This window comes from Xenopus laevis, chromosome 5L (genome assembly GCF_017654675.1).
Source record: "Xenopus laevis strain J_2021 chromosome 5L, Xenopus_laevis_v10.1, whole genome shotgun sequence".
Classification (NCBI taxonomy): Eukaryota; Metazoa; Chordata; class Amphibia; order Anura; family Pipidae; genus Xenopus; species Xenopus laevis.
In genome coordinates, this window is record NC_054379.1 from 122,436,917 (window position 1) to 122,451,657 (window position 14,741).

General features: G+C 38.1%; 1 protein-coding gene across 1 annotated transcript in view; it reads right to left on the reverse strand.

Annotated features, from left to right (window-relative positions):
* The window catches only part of smc4.L (structural maintenance of chromosomes 4 L homeolog), a 32,204-nt gene continuing 17,463 nt past the window's right edge, over window positions 1–14,741 (reverse strand). Inside the window, 12 exon segments of the mRNA NM_001087902.1 lie at window positions 1–494; window positions 658–841; window positions 1,070–1,302; window positions 3,651–3,833; window positions 3,936–4,109; window positions 4,286–4,430; window positions 5,860–6,049; window positions 6,181–6,307; window positions 6,389–6,541; window positions 6,632–6,711; window positions 8,889–9,114; window positions 9,243–9,404. Coding sequence (NP_001081371.1) covers window positions 318–494; window positions 658–841; window positions 1,070–1,302; window positions 3,651–3,833; window positions 3,936–4,109; window positions 4,286–4,430; window positions 5,860–6,049; window positions 6,181–6,307; window positions 6,389–6,541; window positions 6,632–6,711; window positions 8,889–9,114; window positions 9,243–9,404 — 2,034 coding nt within the window. The 3' untranslated portion in view covers window positions 1–317.

The window sequence follows — 14,741 nt, forward strand, 5'->3', positions numbered from 1 at the left end:
GAAAGAGTCACTCATTTTTATTCAAATTCTCAAATAATAAAAGCATCTTTACATGGAAACATGGAAACATGGAACATACATATATGATGAAAGGTGGAATTACAAACTGAAATATATACACACACTGTAAAATATTAGGTTGGAAAAGGAATATGGAAAGGAGAGAAAAGGAAGAGGAATATGGAAAGGAGAGAAAAAGAGTAACAGCAGCAGCATAGAATTTCCAAACACAATGAGTTGGAATGTTTTGATGATGGAGGTGGGCGACAGGTTGCTGGCATCTATTATGAGACACGGCAAGTCCTTTGAGTAAAGGCTCACGCACATCCCACCGACTGCATCTCAGCGAGTCCCTTTGCCGCAATTATCTTTGGATTTGTGGCAACACTCTTTGTAGTATTGTGCGTCTTATAAATTCCAATGAGTCTGTCTGCAATCTCAAACATGTTGTTTCTTAGAGATATAATTATGAACTGGGCATTTTTGGTTTGTTCCTAGAATGGAAAGACAAATGTGTTAGCATGCAGACATTCGTCACAGCATATGCAAATCAAACCGTTGCTTACTGCCATACACAACATTCTTCAATGAAGATACAACACACGGCTACTTTTGGCCAATCACTAGCCGAGAGCTGGAGCGAGCCAAGATACTTACATATATATAGAATGCGACAATGGATACATTTTTGAAGTCCAAAGCTGCGTCGATTTCATCCATGAAGTAAAGTGGTGTTGGTTTGTAATGGTGAAGAGCAAATACCAACGCCAAAGAACTCAGTGTTTTCTCACCACCTGACAGGTTGAATATTTTCTTCCAGCTCTTCTTTGGGGGCCTCACACTGGTTAGAGGGGAACACAAGAAAAGGCTTAAAGTACTCCGATGAAATGCTACACAGACTTGTGTTCTGAGCACTCACTGCTCACAAACTACTTGTCTAGAAAATGGTCTCAGAAAAGACCCCTCCCTACTATTTTTATTCAGCATGAAAATCCTACAAGATAGAATGAGGATAAAAACATTTACTCATTAGCACAAAGAATACATAGATGCTTAACTTATTACCAACCTAAACATTATGCCTTCTGAAAATGGGTCCAGACTGTCTACTAATTCCAGCTCAGCGTCTCCCCCCAGTGTCAGCATCTGGTAGTTTTCTTTCAACTTATTTGTGATGATATTAAAGCCTGCCATGAATTCATTCAGCCTTTGTTTGCGAAGATCTTCATACGCACGTCTAAAACTGTCCCTTTCATTGGTGATTTCATCAAGTTCAGCCACTCGCTGGAGATAAAGTTCCTCCTGTTTACAAGATTGAAATAAAGAATCTGGGTTATACCTTATAGATTAGTGCAGATTTCACATACAGTTTAAAGAGCACATGGCCCTGTAACTTTGGAAACTTCTAGCTATTTTAAGTTGGGGATGTTTATGCTGGAGAAGAGGCGTTTAAGAGGTGATATGATAACTATGTATAAATATAAGAGGATCATATAATAATCTCTCTAATGCTTTATTTACCAGTAGGTCTTTCCAGCTGATACAAGGTCACCCATTTCCATTAGAATATTCAGGAGTTTTTTTACAGTGAGAGCTGTGAAGATGTGGAATTCTCTCCCTGAATTAGTTGTACAGGCTGATACATTAGATAGCTTTAAGAAGGGGTTGGATGGCTTTTTAGCAAGTGAGAGAATACAGGGTTATGGAAGATAGATCATAGTACAAGTTGATCCAGGGACTAGGCAGATTTTGGAGTCAGGAAGGAATTTTTTCTCCTCTGAGGCAAATTGAAAAGGCTTCATATGTGGTTTTTTTTGCCTTTCTCTGGATTAACTAGTATGTATGTATGTATGTATGTATGTATGTATGTATGTATGTATGTATGTATGTATGTATGTATGTATGTATGTATGTATGTATGTATGTATGTATGTATGTATGTATGTATGTATGTATGTATGTATGTATGTATGTATGTATGTATGTATGTATATATATATAATATATATATATATATATATATATATATATAGATATAGATATAGATATAGATATAGATATAGATATAGATATAGATATATATATATATATATATCCACTTGAGAAAGGCTTCAGTATAGAAGCCGAAACGTCGAAATAAATATTTTCTTTTTTTACACCCTTGAGAAGACCTGAGAGTGCGGTTTTTTGTACAATACTTGGTATATATATATATATATATATATATATATATATATATATATATATATATATATATATATATATATATAAAAGGTTGAACCTGTGTATTTTTTTTAACCTAACTTACTATGTATATTTGAAACATATCACCCTACACATGCAGTGAAGCCAGGGCAATCATTTCAGGTCAATTATTATAGCAATACTTATGGGCATATAAAAAACAAGCCATCTATTTGCCTTGTGTGCATAGTGTTGCTTTCAGTTACACCCATTCAGCTATAAAGTATTATGACTTTAGTAGTCCATCCTCCTTAGGGTATCAAATGTAAAACTTTGCCCGAAATGTATCACCCCAGCGAGAGGCTGGCAGCTATTTGTAAAGAAACCATAGGAGGTCTGCATATTATCCGGTGTATGGCAGTAGTACAGATGTACTTGTTTACAAAGTCAGCTAGTGGATTGCAGCCTCGTTTACAGCTCCAGCAAGAGATGTGATCATTTGTAGAAACAAGCAAAACAATGCAAACTCTGCTGCCAAGTATTGGGGAAGTTACGGAATACAGTAATCCAGTAATGTGCAGGCTACAAGAGGGTGACAATAAAGAGGCAGTACTAATATTACTATGGAAGAAAAGGGCACTCCAGTGTTTCATTTACAAACCAGTGAATTGTAGAACTAATTTCTTGTGTCTCCATGTACTATGCAGGTTTGTGGCACAAAATGGCTTAATGGGGAACTATTGCAAAAATGAAAATGTAATATAAGCTTCAGTATACTGAAATAAGAAACTTTCTAAATACAATCAATTAAAAATTCTGTACGGTTTCTGAAAGAATCAAGTTTATCTTCACTATTCCTCTCTCAGCATCTTTTTCTCTTCATGCAGGAGTTGGGTGTCAGATGAATGATCCAATATATCTTATAGGGGGCTCCTTTTTCCTAGGAGATGTATTAGAGCTCACTCTATTAAAATTACCAGACATCATGTCTCTCTACATGCAGAATTTGTGCAAAAGGAATTGAATTTGTTATATTTTGTTTGTACTGGAATCAGTTATTTGAATGAGCTCTAATTCATCTGCTAGGAAAGGAAGCCCCCCCCCCATAAGATATATTGGATATAACGGTCAATTATCGTCTGACACCCAACTCCTGAACATTGATGCTGAGAGAGGAACAGTGTACATAAACTTGATAATTTCAGAAACACTACCGAATTTTTGATTGATTGTATTTAAAACTTTTCTTATTTCAGTATGATGAAGCTTATATTAAATTTCCATTTTTGCAATAGCTCCCTTTTAAGTGTTAGGAGAAAGATAGGGACATCAGCTTGAAGGTGAGGCTCCACACTGCCAACAAAGAGTACAATGTACACAAAAAAAAGCATTTTTCTCTTATATGTAATGCATGTTAGAAGTGATGTTCTCTGTTAAAGTAAAATACCACAGTCAGGAAACATTACCTTCTTCTTATACTCTGCTATAGCTCCAAGGTTTGGCTTCATCTCATGACTTTTTGCTTCCAAAAGTGCAATCTGATTTATTATTTGATCAGGATCTTTGATTGCTTCCAATTCCTCTTGTGCTAAACCAGGAAGAACTTCCTCTGGGATGTCTTCAATCTTGTGGAGACTTATTTTCGTTATCTGCAAAAATAAGGAGAAAGCATCATGTAACACAACACACATAGCACACAAAGCTGACCTGTTGTTAGTTAGACAAAAAAAAAAAAAAAAGGGCAACATTACCTCTTTTTGCCAGTATTTGATTTTTGACTGATGCTCTGCTATGTGACTGTCTATCTGCTCAATGTTAAGTCTGATGTTCAGTGCTTCCTTCTGAAGAGCATGCTCCTTCTCCTGAATGGCTTTGATTTCCTGAAGCAAGCTGCGATGTTGCTCCTGAACCTCTGGAAGGGAGCACTGAAAATACAATAGAAGTGATTTAACTTTCTTTTTCCTATTGTACTGAACACTAATACAGAGAACTAGACTTTGCTGTTCCCAACAGCAGCACATCCATATCAGCACAAGTAGAACATGGTAATCCTATAGGAACTTCACTTATTAACAGCAAAGGCAATCTATACTTGTAGTACCTCAGCTTCTTTGCACTCATTCATTACTGTCGTCGCTTTCTCCTCCAATTTTTTCAAGTCTTCAGTGAGTTCTTCTATAGATTTATCATTCTCTACAATTTCCTTCTCAGTGCGTGCAACAGCCTCCTCTGACTTTTTCAGGTTTCTAAAGGAACATAAGCAGGATCATTAAAAACGCAGCATACTGTATACAGGTCTTTCATACTGCATTAAATACACAGGAGGACGACAAATGTACAAAGATGCATTTTAATCACAGCCTTTTGATCGACTGGTGAAAGGGATTGTACTTAGCGCTGAGCGATGGACAAAGCCTGCACGATTACATATATGACAGATAAAATATTTAACATTTTAACCTTGATTAGTTCTACCAGTCCATAGCCAAACACTGCCTGTGGCACATCCAGGTGCAGAGAGAGTCTGTTGCATAGTATGAGGGAACAGCATACGCTCATATAATAGAAGAAAAAATACCAGCACACAAGACTAAATACAACACTTTTATATTTTTTTATTTATTTAATCAGACATGGGGCTAGACATATTGTCAGTTTCCCAGCTGCCCCCAGTCATGTGACTTGTGCTCTGATAAACTTCAGTCACTCCTTACTGCAAGATGGAGCGATATCACCCCCTCCCTTCTCCACCCCCAGCAGTTTAACAACAGAACAATGGGAAGGTAACCAGATAGCAGATCTCTAACACAAGATAACAGCTACCTGGTAGAACGAAGAACAGCACTCAATAGTAAAATTCAGGTCCCACTAAGACACATTAAGTTACATTGAGTAGGAGAAACAACAGCCTGCCTGAAAGCAATTCCATCCTAAAGTGCTGGCTCTTTCTGAAAGCACATGACCAGGCAAAATGACCCGAGATGGCTGAATACACATCAATATTATACATTTTTAAAAAAAAAAAAAAAAAAAAACACACTTGCTGGTTCAGGAATGAAATTATATATTGCAGAGTGAATTATTTGCAGTGCATACAATTTAATTTAGAAATAAAAATGACATCATTAAAAAAATCATGACAGAATACCTTTAACTTGGTTTTATCTTAAGTTTAGTCTTTGCATTATTAATAAGTAGTAATGAGACATGTAATATTTAAGCCTCCTTATTCTGGACAATATAACAGGGGGGGAGTTCTCTCTAGTCAAAAGTACAATAAAACCGGAACAATGAATGAGTGCCAGCAAATAAATTCAAGGTAGCGTCTAGTTAGAGAGGACAGTTTCAGTATCATTATCCACATCTGATTTTACTTTTGAATTGTGCCATCCTGCCTCACACACCAGTTAAGACGCTTGTACTACAGCAAGGGGTGGGAGTCCTGACGGGAATTTCAGTCACCCAATTCCAAGAATATTAACTATATGCCAACATTGTGGACTGGAGGGGTGTGTGTGTGTGTGTGTGTGTGTGTGTGTGTATTTCACTAGTGGCATGGCCCATGTAGGATTTTCTCCACTTGATACTGCTGGTCATAGAATAGATTACTTGTAATTGTGGCGAAGAGAATTTTGGTAACATTTTGAGCAAACATGAACATGATTTCCACCATACCTGTCTGCTGTTTTGATTGAAACTTGAGCTTTAGTAATAGCAGAGGCACATTCATCAATCTCTTTAGTGACTTTATCTAATTTGTCTTGCTGAGCTTTCAGCTTGTGATTATTAATATCGACTATCAGCTTGTGCAGCCTTTTCACTTCAGCTTCCACTTTCCCAGCTTTCTCTGCAACTTTTTCATATTCTGAAAATCATAACACATCAATCAGTTTGAATAAGGCCAGTATGCAGTGTGTGTCCTTCTGTCATCAAGGTAGCTATGCAAATATTCTGTTCTTGGCTATGGTGTGAAGAAGCAGAACACTAATGCAGTACCTTTTTTCAAAGTTTCAAGGTTTTTCTCCATCTGTTTTTGTTGGTTCTTATCTGGTGCAGCTGCAGCAACATTAACTTCCAGCTCCTTTACCTGAGCTTTCAGATGTACCTCTTGTTCAGAAAGGCTCTAAGAAACAAACATACAGTAATGACAGTGCGCAGCTACATTTGGATATTCAGCATGAACAATTTCTTTTTCCCTGTGTACCTGGAGGCTGGCTGTATACTTCTCAAAAGTATTTTTCATCTCCCTCGTGGCCTGACGGAGTTTGGCTACTTCCTCTTCCAGGTGAGCTTTGCGATCCTGAATTTCTGTAGCTCTGGTAGTGTCAGTCTTCAGTTTGTTTTCCATTTTTTGTAACTAGAGAATGTATATATAACATTGATATGGGAAATGATCTATAAATGCTACTATTTCAATGTAAGAGTACTCAGCTTCTTAAATACTAACCTGATCATCTGAAATTTCAACCATAACAGACGACCCCATTCTACCTTTCATCACTTTTCCACCACCACCAGTCATAGTACCTAGAAAAAAAAAAAAAAAGCATTTGATTCCTTTAACAAATCATTCAACATCTAAAACAAATATCAACACTTTTGCACAAAAACAAATTGCAGCTCACAGTTAAATCTTAGCACCAAATGGTGATTTATTAAGAGCAGAGATAAAAAGGAAGTGAAATCTCATACTATAAATGTACTTCAGACAGATCAAGATTTGTCTGATATTTATCCATTTTCTCTTTTTTCTACCTAAAACATAGGGGTGGTCTGTGATGTTCTAATCAGTGGGCACACAAGAGTATAATTCTATTTTATTAAGAATTCCCATCACCGAACTTACTCGTGACAGGTTAAGCTGAGATAGTAAATCCATTAAACAGAAGTCTATGGAAATGTTACTGCACAGAAGGAAAATTCTCAGGCATATTCAAGCTCAAGAAAATTGCAGAGATGAAGAGAGAAATTAAAGGAGAACAAAAGAAATGACTAAAATACTGGCTCCTAGTGTATTAGAAGATTGCTATATTTTTCGCTCATAAAATCCAATTAGTTTTACTCATTCCTAATTTGTATCCCATCTGTAGATATTCCACTGCCATCTTACTAAAGTACATACAAAAGGCAGCCTTTCTAAGAGCTTTTTTTTTTTTTTTAACCTTTCGTTGTCCTTTAACATTATATTGGGGAAAAAAAAGGCGATCAAGTTTCTTGATTACTCACAAGTGAGACGAATCAAGACAAAAGAAAAAGTATCTTGGATTTCGCAAGATCGGACTTTTCTTTTATTTTCAGTTACTTTAAAGGGCAAACATAGCGAAAATGAAAATTCAATACAAGCTTCATCAGTGAAATTTATAAAATAATATTTTCTAAATATAATCAACTAAATTTTGACCCACTTCTGAAATAATCAAGTTACACTTCCATTTCCTGCTCTCAGCATCTGTCTCCCTTCATGCAGGAGTTGGGAGTCTGATTTTGAATGCCTTTTAGGGGGGGGGGAGGCTCCTTTTGCCTAGAAGACGTATTAGAGCTCACCCTTTTAAAATCCTGTTTCTCTACATGCAGGATGTGTGCCAAAGTCGGTTTCTTTGTTTGTGCTGGAATCAATTTGAGTGAGCTCTTACACATCTGCTAGGAAGGGAGCTCCCTAAAAGATATAATGGATGTAACGGTCAATGAAAATCTGAGACCCAGCTCCTACATAAAGAGAGCCAGATGCAGAGAGTATAGTGAAGGTAAAGATTCTGAAGTAATGAAGTTTTTTTTTTTTTAAAGTTTTTATTTATGAAGAACAGTTGGCAGTACATCAAATGACAAGTAACAGAAAAGTACAAAGGTTGCACAGCGACACAATATCACACGTGACTGAAGTAATGAAGTTTAATAGATATTTAGAAAGATTCTTATTTTAGTATGATAAAACTTTACATTTTCGCAACAGTTCCCCTTTAAGTTTGTTTTCTTAAGTTTGTTTCTTTTTCTTTACCTTATTTTCTATGACCTTATTTTATGTATTTCAGTTTATAGTTTCCTCCATCACCTCTGTAGTATCTTTATTGCTTCTGCTGTTGGTTTTCTCATTCATGGGATGGTTTTGCACTCCCATTTTAGCAGCCATTTTTTTGCTCTCCCATACTACCTCCTCATTGCTTTCTTTAAACCCTTTCCCTTCTCTCATTAGCCTATTTTTTGTGCTCGCCCTTTTAACTGATTTTTTTTGTTGGGCCTAATTTAGTTGTCTGCATACTTTGACTTTTAACTTCACATATTCAATTTTCTGTTAAATGTATGAAACCAAAACCTGTCTGGAGAAGGATGGCCTGTGTTACTCAACAAAACTAATCTAAGCCAGGTACCCCCAACCTTTTGAACGAGTGAGCAACATTCACAAGTAGAAGGAGTTGGGGAGCAACACTAGCATTAAAAATGTTCTTGGGGTGCCAAATAAGTGCTGTGATTGGCCATTTGGTAGCCCCTATATGGATTATCAACCTAGATTGAGGCTCTGTTTGGCAGTGCACCTGGTTTTTACACAACCAAAACTTGCTTTCAAGTCAGGAATTCTAAAACAAACACCTGCATGGAGGCCACTGGGAGCAACATCCAAGGGGTTGGAGAGCCAACATTTTGCTCACGAGCTACTGGTTGGGGGATCACTGATCTAAGCCCTGACTTTTTTTTCTTCTTTAGATTACCTGATTGCTCTATAATCTGTCCTTGCAGGGTCACAACTCTCCAGCGTTTATCCTTCTGAAAAGCCACTCTGGTTGCTTGATCCAAATTATTTGCAACTATGGTATCGCGCAAGGCAAAATAAAATGCTGGCTTTATCTGTTCATCTTTCACTTTCACCATATCGAATAAACGGGGAATATTCTCAGGTGTCTGAATTTTATTGAGGCCTTTTTCCCACACTTTCATCTGCAGCAAAATTAAACAAAATTAGAAAGGTTTATTTGGCGTGTGTGTGTGTGTGTGTGTGTGTGTGTGTGTGTGTGTGTGTGTGTGTGTGTGTGTATATATATAAAAAAAAAAACACATGTACTTACCTTGTCTAAGCCAATGAAAGTAGCCACTCCAACATTTTGTTTCTTCAGGAAATTTACACATTCTTGGGCTGTATCAATGGTGTCAACAACAATATGATCCAGCGCACCACATGATGATGAAATGGCAACGTCGTACTTCTCATCAATAGCACCAAGATCACCCTAGGGTTTGAAAAAAATTTTGTTTTCATTTAAAGAAGAACGAAAGGTAACAACTAACCACTTAGCACTGTAACAGTTCATACACTGTTCTAGCTGATCGCTAAGTTTTAAGACCACGATCTAAGTAAATAATTTGTTTTGCTTGATCAAAATTACAACCTTTGTCTCGTAATGCCACCGCCATCTTTGTTAGGTAAACGCTACTTCCCATACCTACATTTTACTTGTGGGCATGCGTGAATGATACCTCCCCTTGCCCTGGGGTAACTAGAAGCGCGCCATTGTAGCAAGGAGGATTAATTCGTTATTTACGCATGTGCACTTAGACTCAAGGCTGCCCGAGGCAGTGTGGAGGAAAAGGAGACTTATTTTTGGCTGCGTCATCTGACTGAGAGACACCCTATCCTGAATCAGCGCGCTACAGAGTGCAAGCAATAACACACAAATAATGAAGAAATACAAGGATGCCTTTCTATTCAGCAATACTTTTAGTTCACCTTTCATTGTTCTCCTTTAAGCGACAATTGTACTGGAGCAGCTATTTATCAAAATAGCAGTAAAACAGACAACATTCCATTTAAAATTCATTTTAATTTAAAAAAAAGGGGGAGCAGTTATAAAATTAAAATCCAGTATTTAATTTATTTCACATGTTCTGGTCTGTCTTTCTGTCCTTCAGTTTTTAGATGTAATTATTTACACTGTTTGTAAAAGAATAAATAAAAAAAGAATAAAGCAGCCATTAGTTTGTTTGTATGTTTCTAACAATAGGAGTTCCCCATTAAAAAAAAAAAAAACACAATTAGCAACAGTCAGATAAATGGCTATTAAAATGTGTTTTGTGTATTCTATTAATAGATTATAAAATTCAAAAAAAAAAAAAAAAAAAAAAAATTACTGCAAATGATGTCTCCCCTTATTGTTAAACAGGACAAATCACAGACAAGCTCAGTGAGTTATGCAACATCACTAAGCACCATTTACGTGTTACATATAGATGTTGTATATGCAATGAATCACAGCTTTTCTCTTCTACACCATGCAATCACTGGAATTAGTTTAAAGAGAAGCCTCATCCCTAAGTAGGTGCTGCATTGTGCCAGTGCAGTTGGCTATAATTCGAAAAGTAAAAGCAAAGTTCCGATTGGTTGCTGCTATTGCACTCATGAAATTTAGATCCTATGTTCATAAATGACTCCCCCGACTTCCCTTAGTCCCGCCTCCCCTGTGTTTCATTACAGACAAGGAAGTGTCCATTATAGGAGCTTTATCTTAGTAAGAGGTAATTAAATACCATATCCTCTTTCCGCAATTGCTTTAAAGGGGGGGTTCACTAATTATTATTATTTTTTTGTGATCTCTTATTTATCCAATAACATGTAATAACAAATAATAAAGCATTCATTATTTTCAATATAGGCATTGTCATGGGAGAGGGAATGTTAGTATAGGATATTAACGACATTGAATTGTTCTTTCCAGTACTAATCTATTTAACCTACATTTGCCATTATATTTCTTTCTATTGTTGATTTCTCACGATTGCATAAACATATTCCATGGAGCCCAGATTTGCATATGTTTCTCTACTGTGTCTGCCAATAAAGCTGTTAAAGGAAAACTATACCCCCAAAATGAACACTTAAGCAACAGTTCATATCATATTAAGTGGCATATTAAAGAATCTTACCAAACTGGAATATATATTTAAGTCAGGGGTGTCCAAACTACAGCCCACGGGCCAACTGCGGCCAGCGATCCAGTTTTAATCGGCCCGCAGCCAGGGCCGGATTACCCACAAGGCACCCTAGACAGGGCCTCCCCATCCGCCCCCTACCGTGGCGCGCCGCTCTGCACACACACTTCTAGGAGCGCTCGGCGTGCACGCTGCAGAACAGCTCAACCGCACCTCTACTGCTGCGCATGCTTGTTGGCTATTGGGATATCGCATCACTCCAGGATGAGAGCGAGGTTACGTGCATGTCAGAGCCAGCCGTCAGCATCCACTTCCTGGTCCACGCTGCTCTAAATACAGTCTGGCTGGGCTGCCACAGTACTCCTTCAAGCATCGCATTTCGTGAGTGTAGAGCGATGCGGCAGAAGGGCTGGGCAAGCGGCCCATTGGTACAGAGCAGCTGGTTCCTCTGAACATAATGCAATTATGCAACTAGAGGGCCTAGGGCCCACCAATGCCGGGGCCCACCGGGTTTTAACAGCTGTCAGGCTCGCAGGTTGGGCATCCCGGCTTCAATCCTATGCCCGGGCATAAAACTATGGCAGCATATATCAGTATGCTGTCCCAGCTGCTGCGTGTCTGGCCAATTGGGAATGCTGGGAATTGTGGTTGCACTGCTTTAGACTGGTACTTGTCGTTGTGTTACAGCTGCTGCTGGTTCAGTCCCAGTGTCTATAGTGGCTTCCCATTTCATATTGCCTGGGATCCAGCATGTCAGGCTGAATGGTCGGCCCCCACACATTTTTACCTCACCAAATCTGGCCCTCTTTGTAAAAAGTTTGGACACCCCTGATTTAAGTAAATATTGCCCTTTTACATCTCTTGCCTTGAGCCACCATTTTGTGATGGTCTCTGTGCTGCCTCAGAGATCACCTGACCAGAAATACTACAACTCTAAGGGGCTGATTCACTAAGCTCGAGTGAAGGATTCGAATGAAAAATACTTCGAATTTCGAAGTATTTTTTGGGTACTTCGACCATCGAATTGGTTAAATTCGTTCGAATTCGAACGAAATCGAACGAAAAATCGTTCGACTATTCGACCATTCGATAGTCGTAGTACTTCCCCTTTAAAAAAAACTTCGACCCCCTACTTCGGCAGCTAAAAGCTACCGAAGTCAATGTTAGCCTATGGGGAAGGTCCCCATAGGCTTGCCTGTGATTTTTTGATCGAAGGATTTTCCTTCGATCGTTGGATTAAAATCCTTCGAATCGTTCGATTCGAAGGATTTAATCGTTCGATCGAACGGAAAATCCTTCGATCGATCGATCGCAGGATTAGCGCTAAATCCTTCGACTTCGATATTCGAAGTCGAAGGATTTCAATCCGAGGGTCGAATTTCGAAGTATTTTTAACTTCGAAATTCGACCCTTAGTGAATCGGCCCCTAACTGTAACAGGAAGAAGTGTGGAAGCAAAAGACAAATGTGTAAATGGTTTATTTACATATGAGCTGTTTTATGCAATATCTTTTTATAGAGACCTACTTTGTTTGGGGGGTATAGTTTTCCTTTAAATACAACAAATTATGTGTCTGGTTAATTCTTTCTGCTATACCTTGAGCATCTATAGTCTTTTGGAGCCAATGCTTTTCTAAGTTGATCTTGCCACCGCTAAAATTTGCCCCATTAAAGTGTTCTGAGTTTTTGTAAGTTCTTTGGTTGGCCGAGCTAGAAGCGCTATAGTGGCTTCAGGAGTAACAGGTTTATTAAATACAGTGCCAATTGTTTGAAAAATATCTTTCCAATACATAGCTGCTATGGGACATGTCAACCAAATGTGTTTATAATCCCCAATCTCATTGCATCCCAGAAAACAGGAATTAGAGGTAGTATGATCATATTTATGCTTTCTAGCTGGGGTAATATACCAACGCATCATCACCTTATAAACCGACTCTTTTATAGCAGTATTAGGAGAGATTTTAGAGACGGTGTTCCAGATTAAATTCCACTCTTGCGGAGTTATTGGATGTCCCAAATCGGTCTCCCAAACTAATTATTTATTTTTATAGTTTAATTATTGGTCTTCTTCTTCCGACGCTTTCCAACTTTCAAATGGGGGTCACTGACCTCAGACAAAAAACAAAATACTCTGCAAGGCTACAAATGTAATTGTTTTTGCTACTTTTTATTGCTCATCTTTCTATTCAGGCCTCTCCATATTCCAGTCTCTTAATCAAATCAATGCATGGTTGCTAGAGTAATTTGGATCATAACAACCACATTGCTAAAAACTGGAGAGCTGCTGAATAAAAAGCTAAATAACTGAAAACTACAAATGAAAACAAATAGCAAATGGTATCGGAATATCATGCACTACATGATATTAAGTTAACTCAAAGGTGAACAATCCCTTTAAAGAACCAAATTAGCTCAGAAGTAAAACAAATGCTTTCAGTTTTACTATGCTACATTGTTTATTGCGACAAATACAGATCTTTTTTAACTGAAAATCCGTTATCTGGAAAACTCTAGGTCCAGAGCATTCTGGATAACGGGTTCCATACTTGTACTGTACTGTGCTTTCAGAACCAGAACTTCAAAAAGGAACTGCTTTCAGATAAGACAGTGCTGTCCAACTGGCAGTCCACGGCCCCTAAAGCCTGCCACTGTTCACACCTCAGTCCCAGACTATAAGTGCCCACATTGTTCACACATCAGACTGCTGAAGGGGGACCAGGTCCTGAGAAGTTTCCCTGTCCCTAGCTGTACTGCCTGCCCTCATCTACCTGTGTGTACCATCCTCACCACCCTTGAGCCATTTTAATATTTATTGATAAAAACAGGGCAACCTCTGCATATTTGGGGGGGGGGGGCTAAAATTTATTTACTGTGGGGCCCAATAACATCTAGTTAAGCCAATAAATCACTGTTGCTAGTTACCTCAAACAAATGCAAGCAAAACTTCCGATCGAAACCTTGTGATGCACCTCCGCCGTGCGTGCGAACGTATCAATCCACAAAATAAAGTTTTCAAGGAACGATCCAGACTGCAGGATTAACTGCTCAATTAGGTGTTTATTGTTGAACAATAAACACCTAATTGAGCAGTTAATCCTGCAGTCTGGATCGTTCCTTGAAAACTTTATTTTGTGGATCTAGTTAAGCCACTGGCTCCTTGAGTGTCGGGACCTGGGGTTTTCTGGATAATTTGACTCTTCATACCTTAAGCCAACTAGAAATTCATGAAAACATTAATTAACCTCGATAGGCTGTGTTTGCCTCCAATAAGGATTAATTATAGCTTAGTGGGGACCAAGTACATGGTACTGTTTTATTAGAACAGAGAAAAAGGAAATACTTTTTAAAGATTTAGATTATTTGATTATAATGGAGACAGCCTTTCCATAGTTCTGAACTTTCTGGGTAAAGGGTTTCCAGATAACGGATCTCATACCTGTAATTATGATTAGCTTTAGTTCTACTTCTAATACAAGGAGGTGCTTTTTAGTCAATAGCTGTTTTTCTTCTTTATCCATGGGAGGGAGCTTCAGTTCCATTGATGATGTGTGGTGCAGTTACTTTAGGCAAAACAGACAAGGTGCGAAGACTTTACTGAGCTTGGGAACTAGGTTTATTAATGGGTTCTATACAGTAATT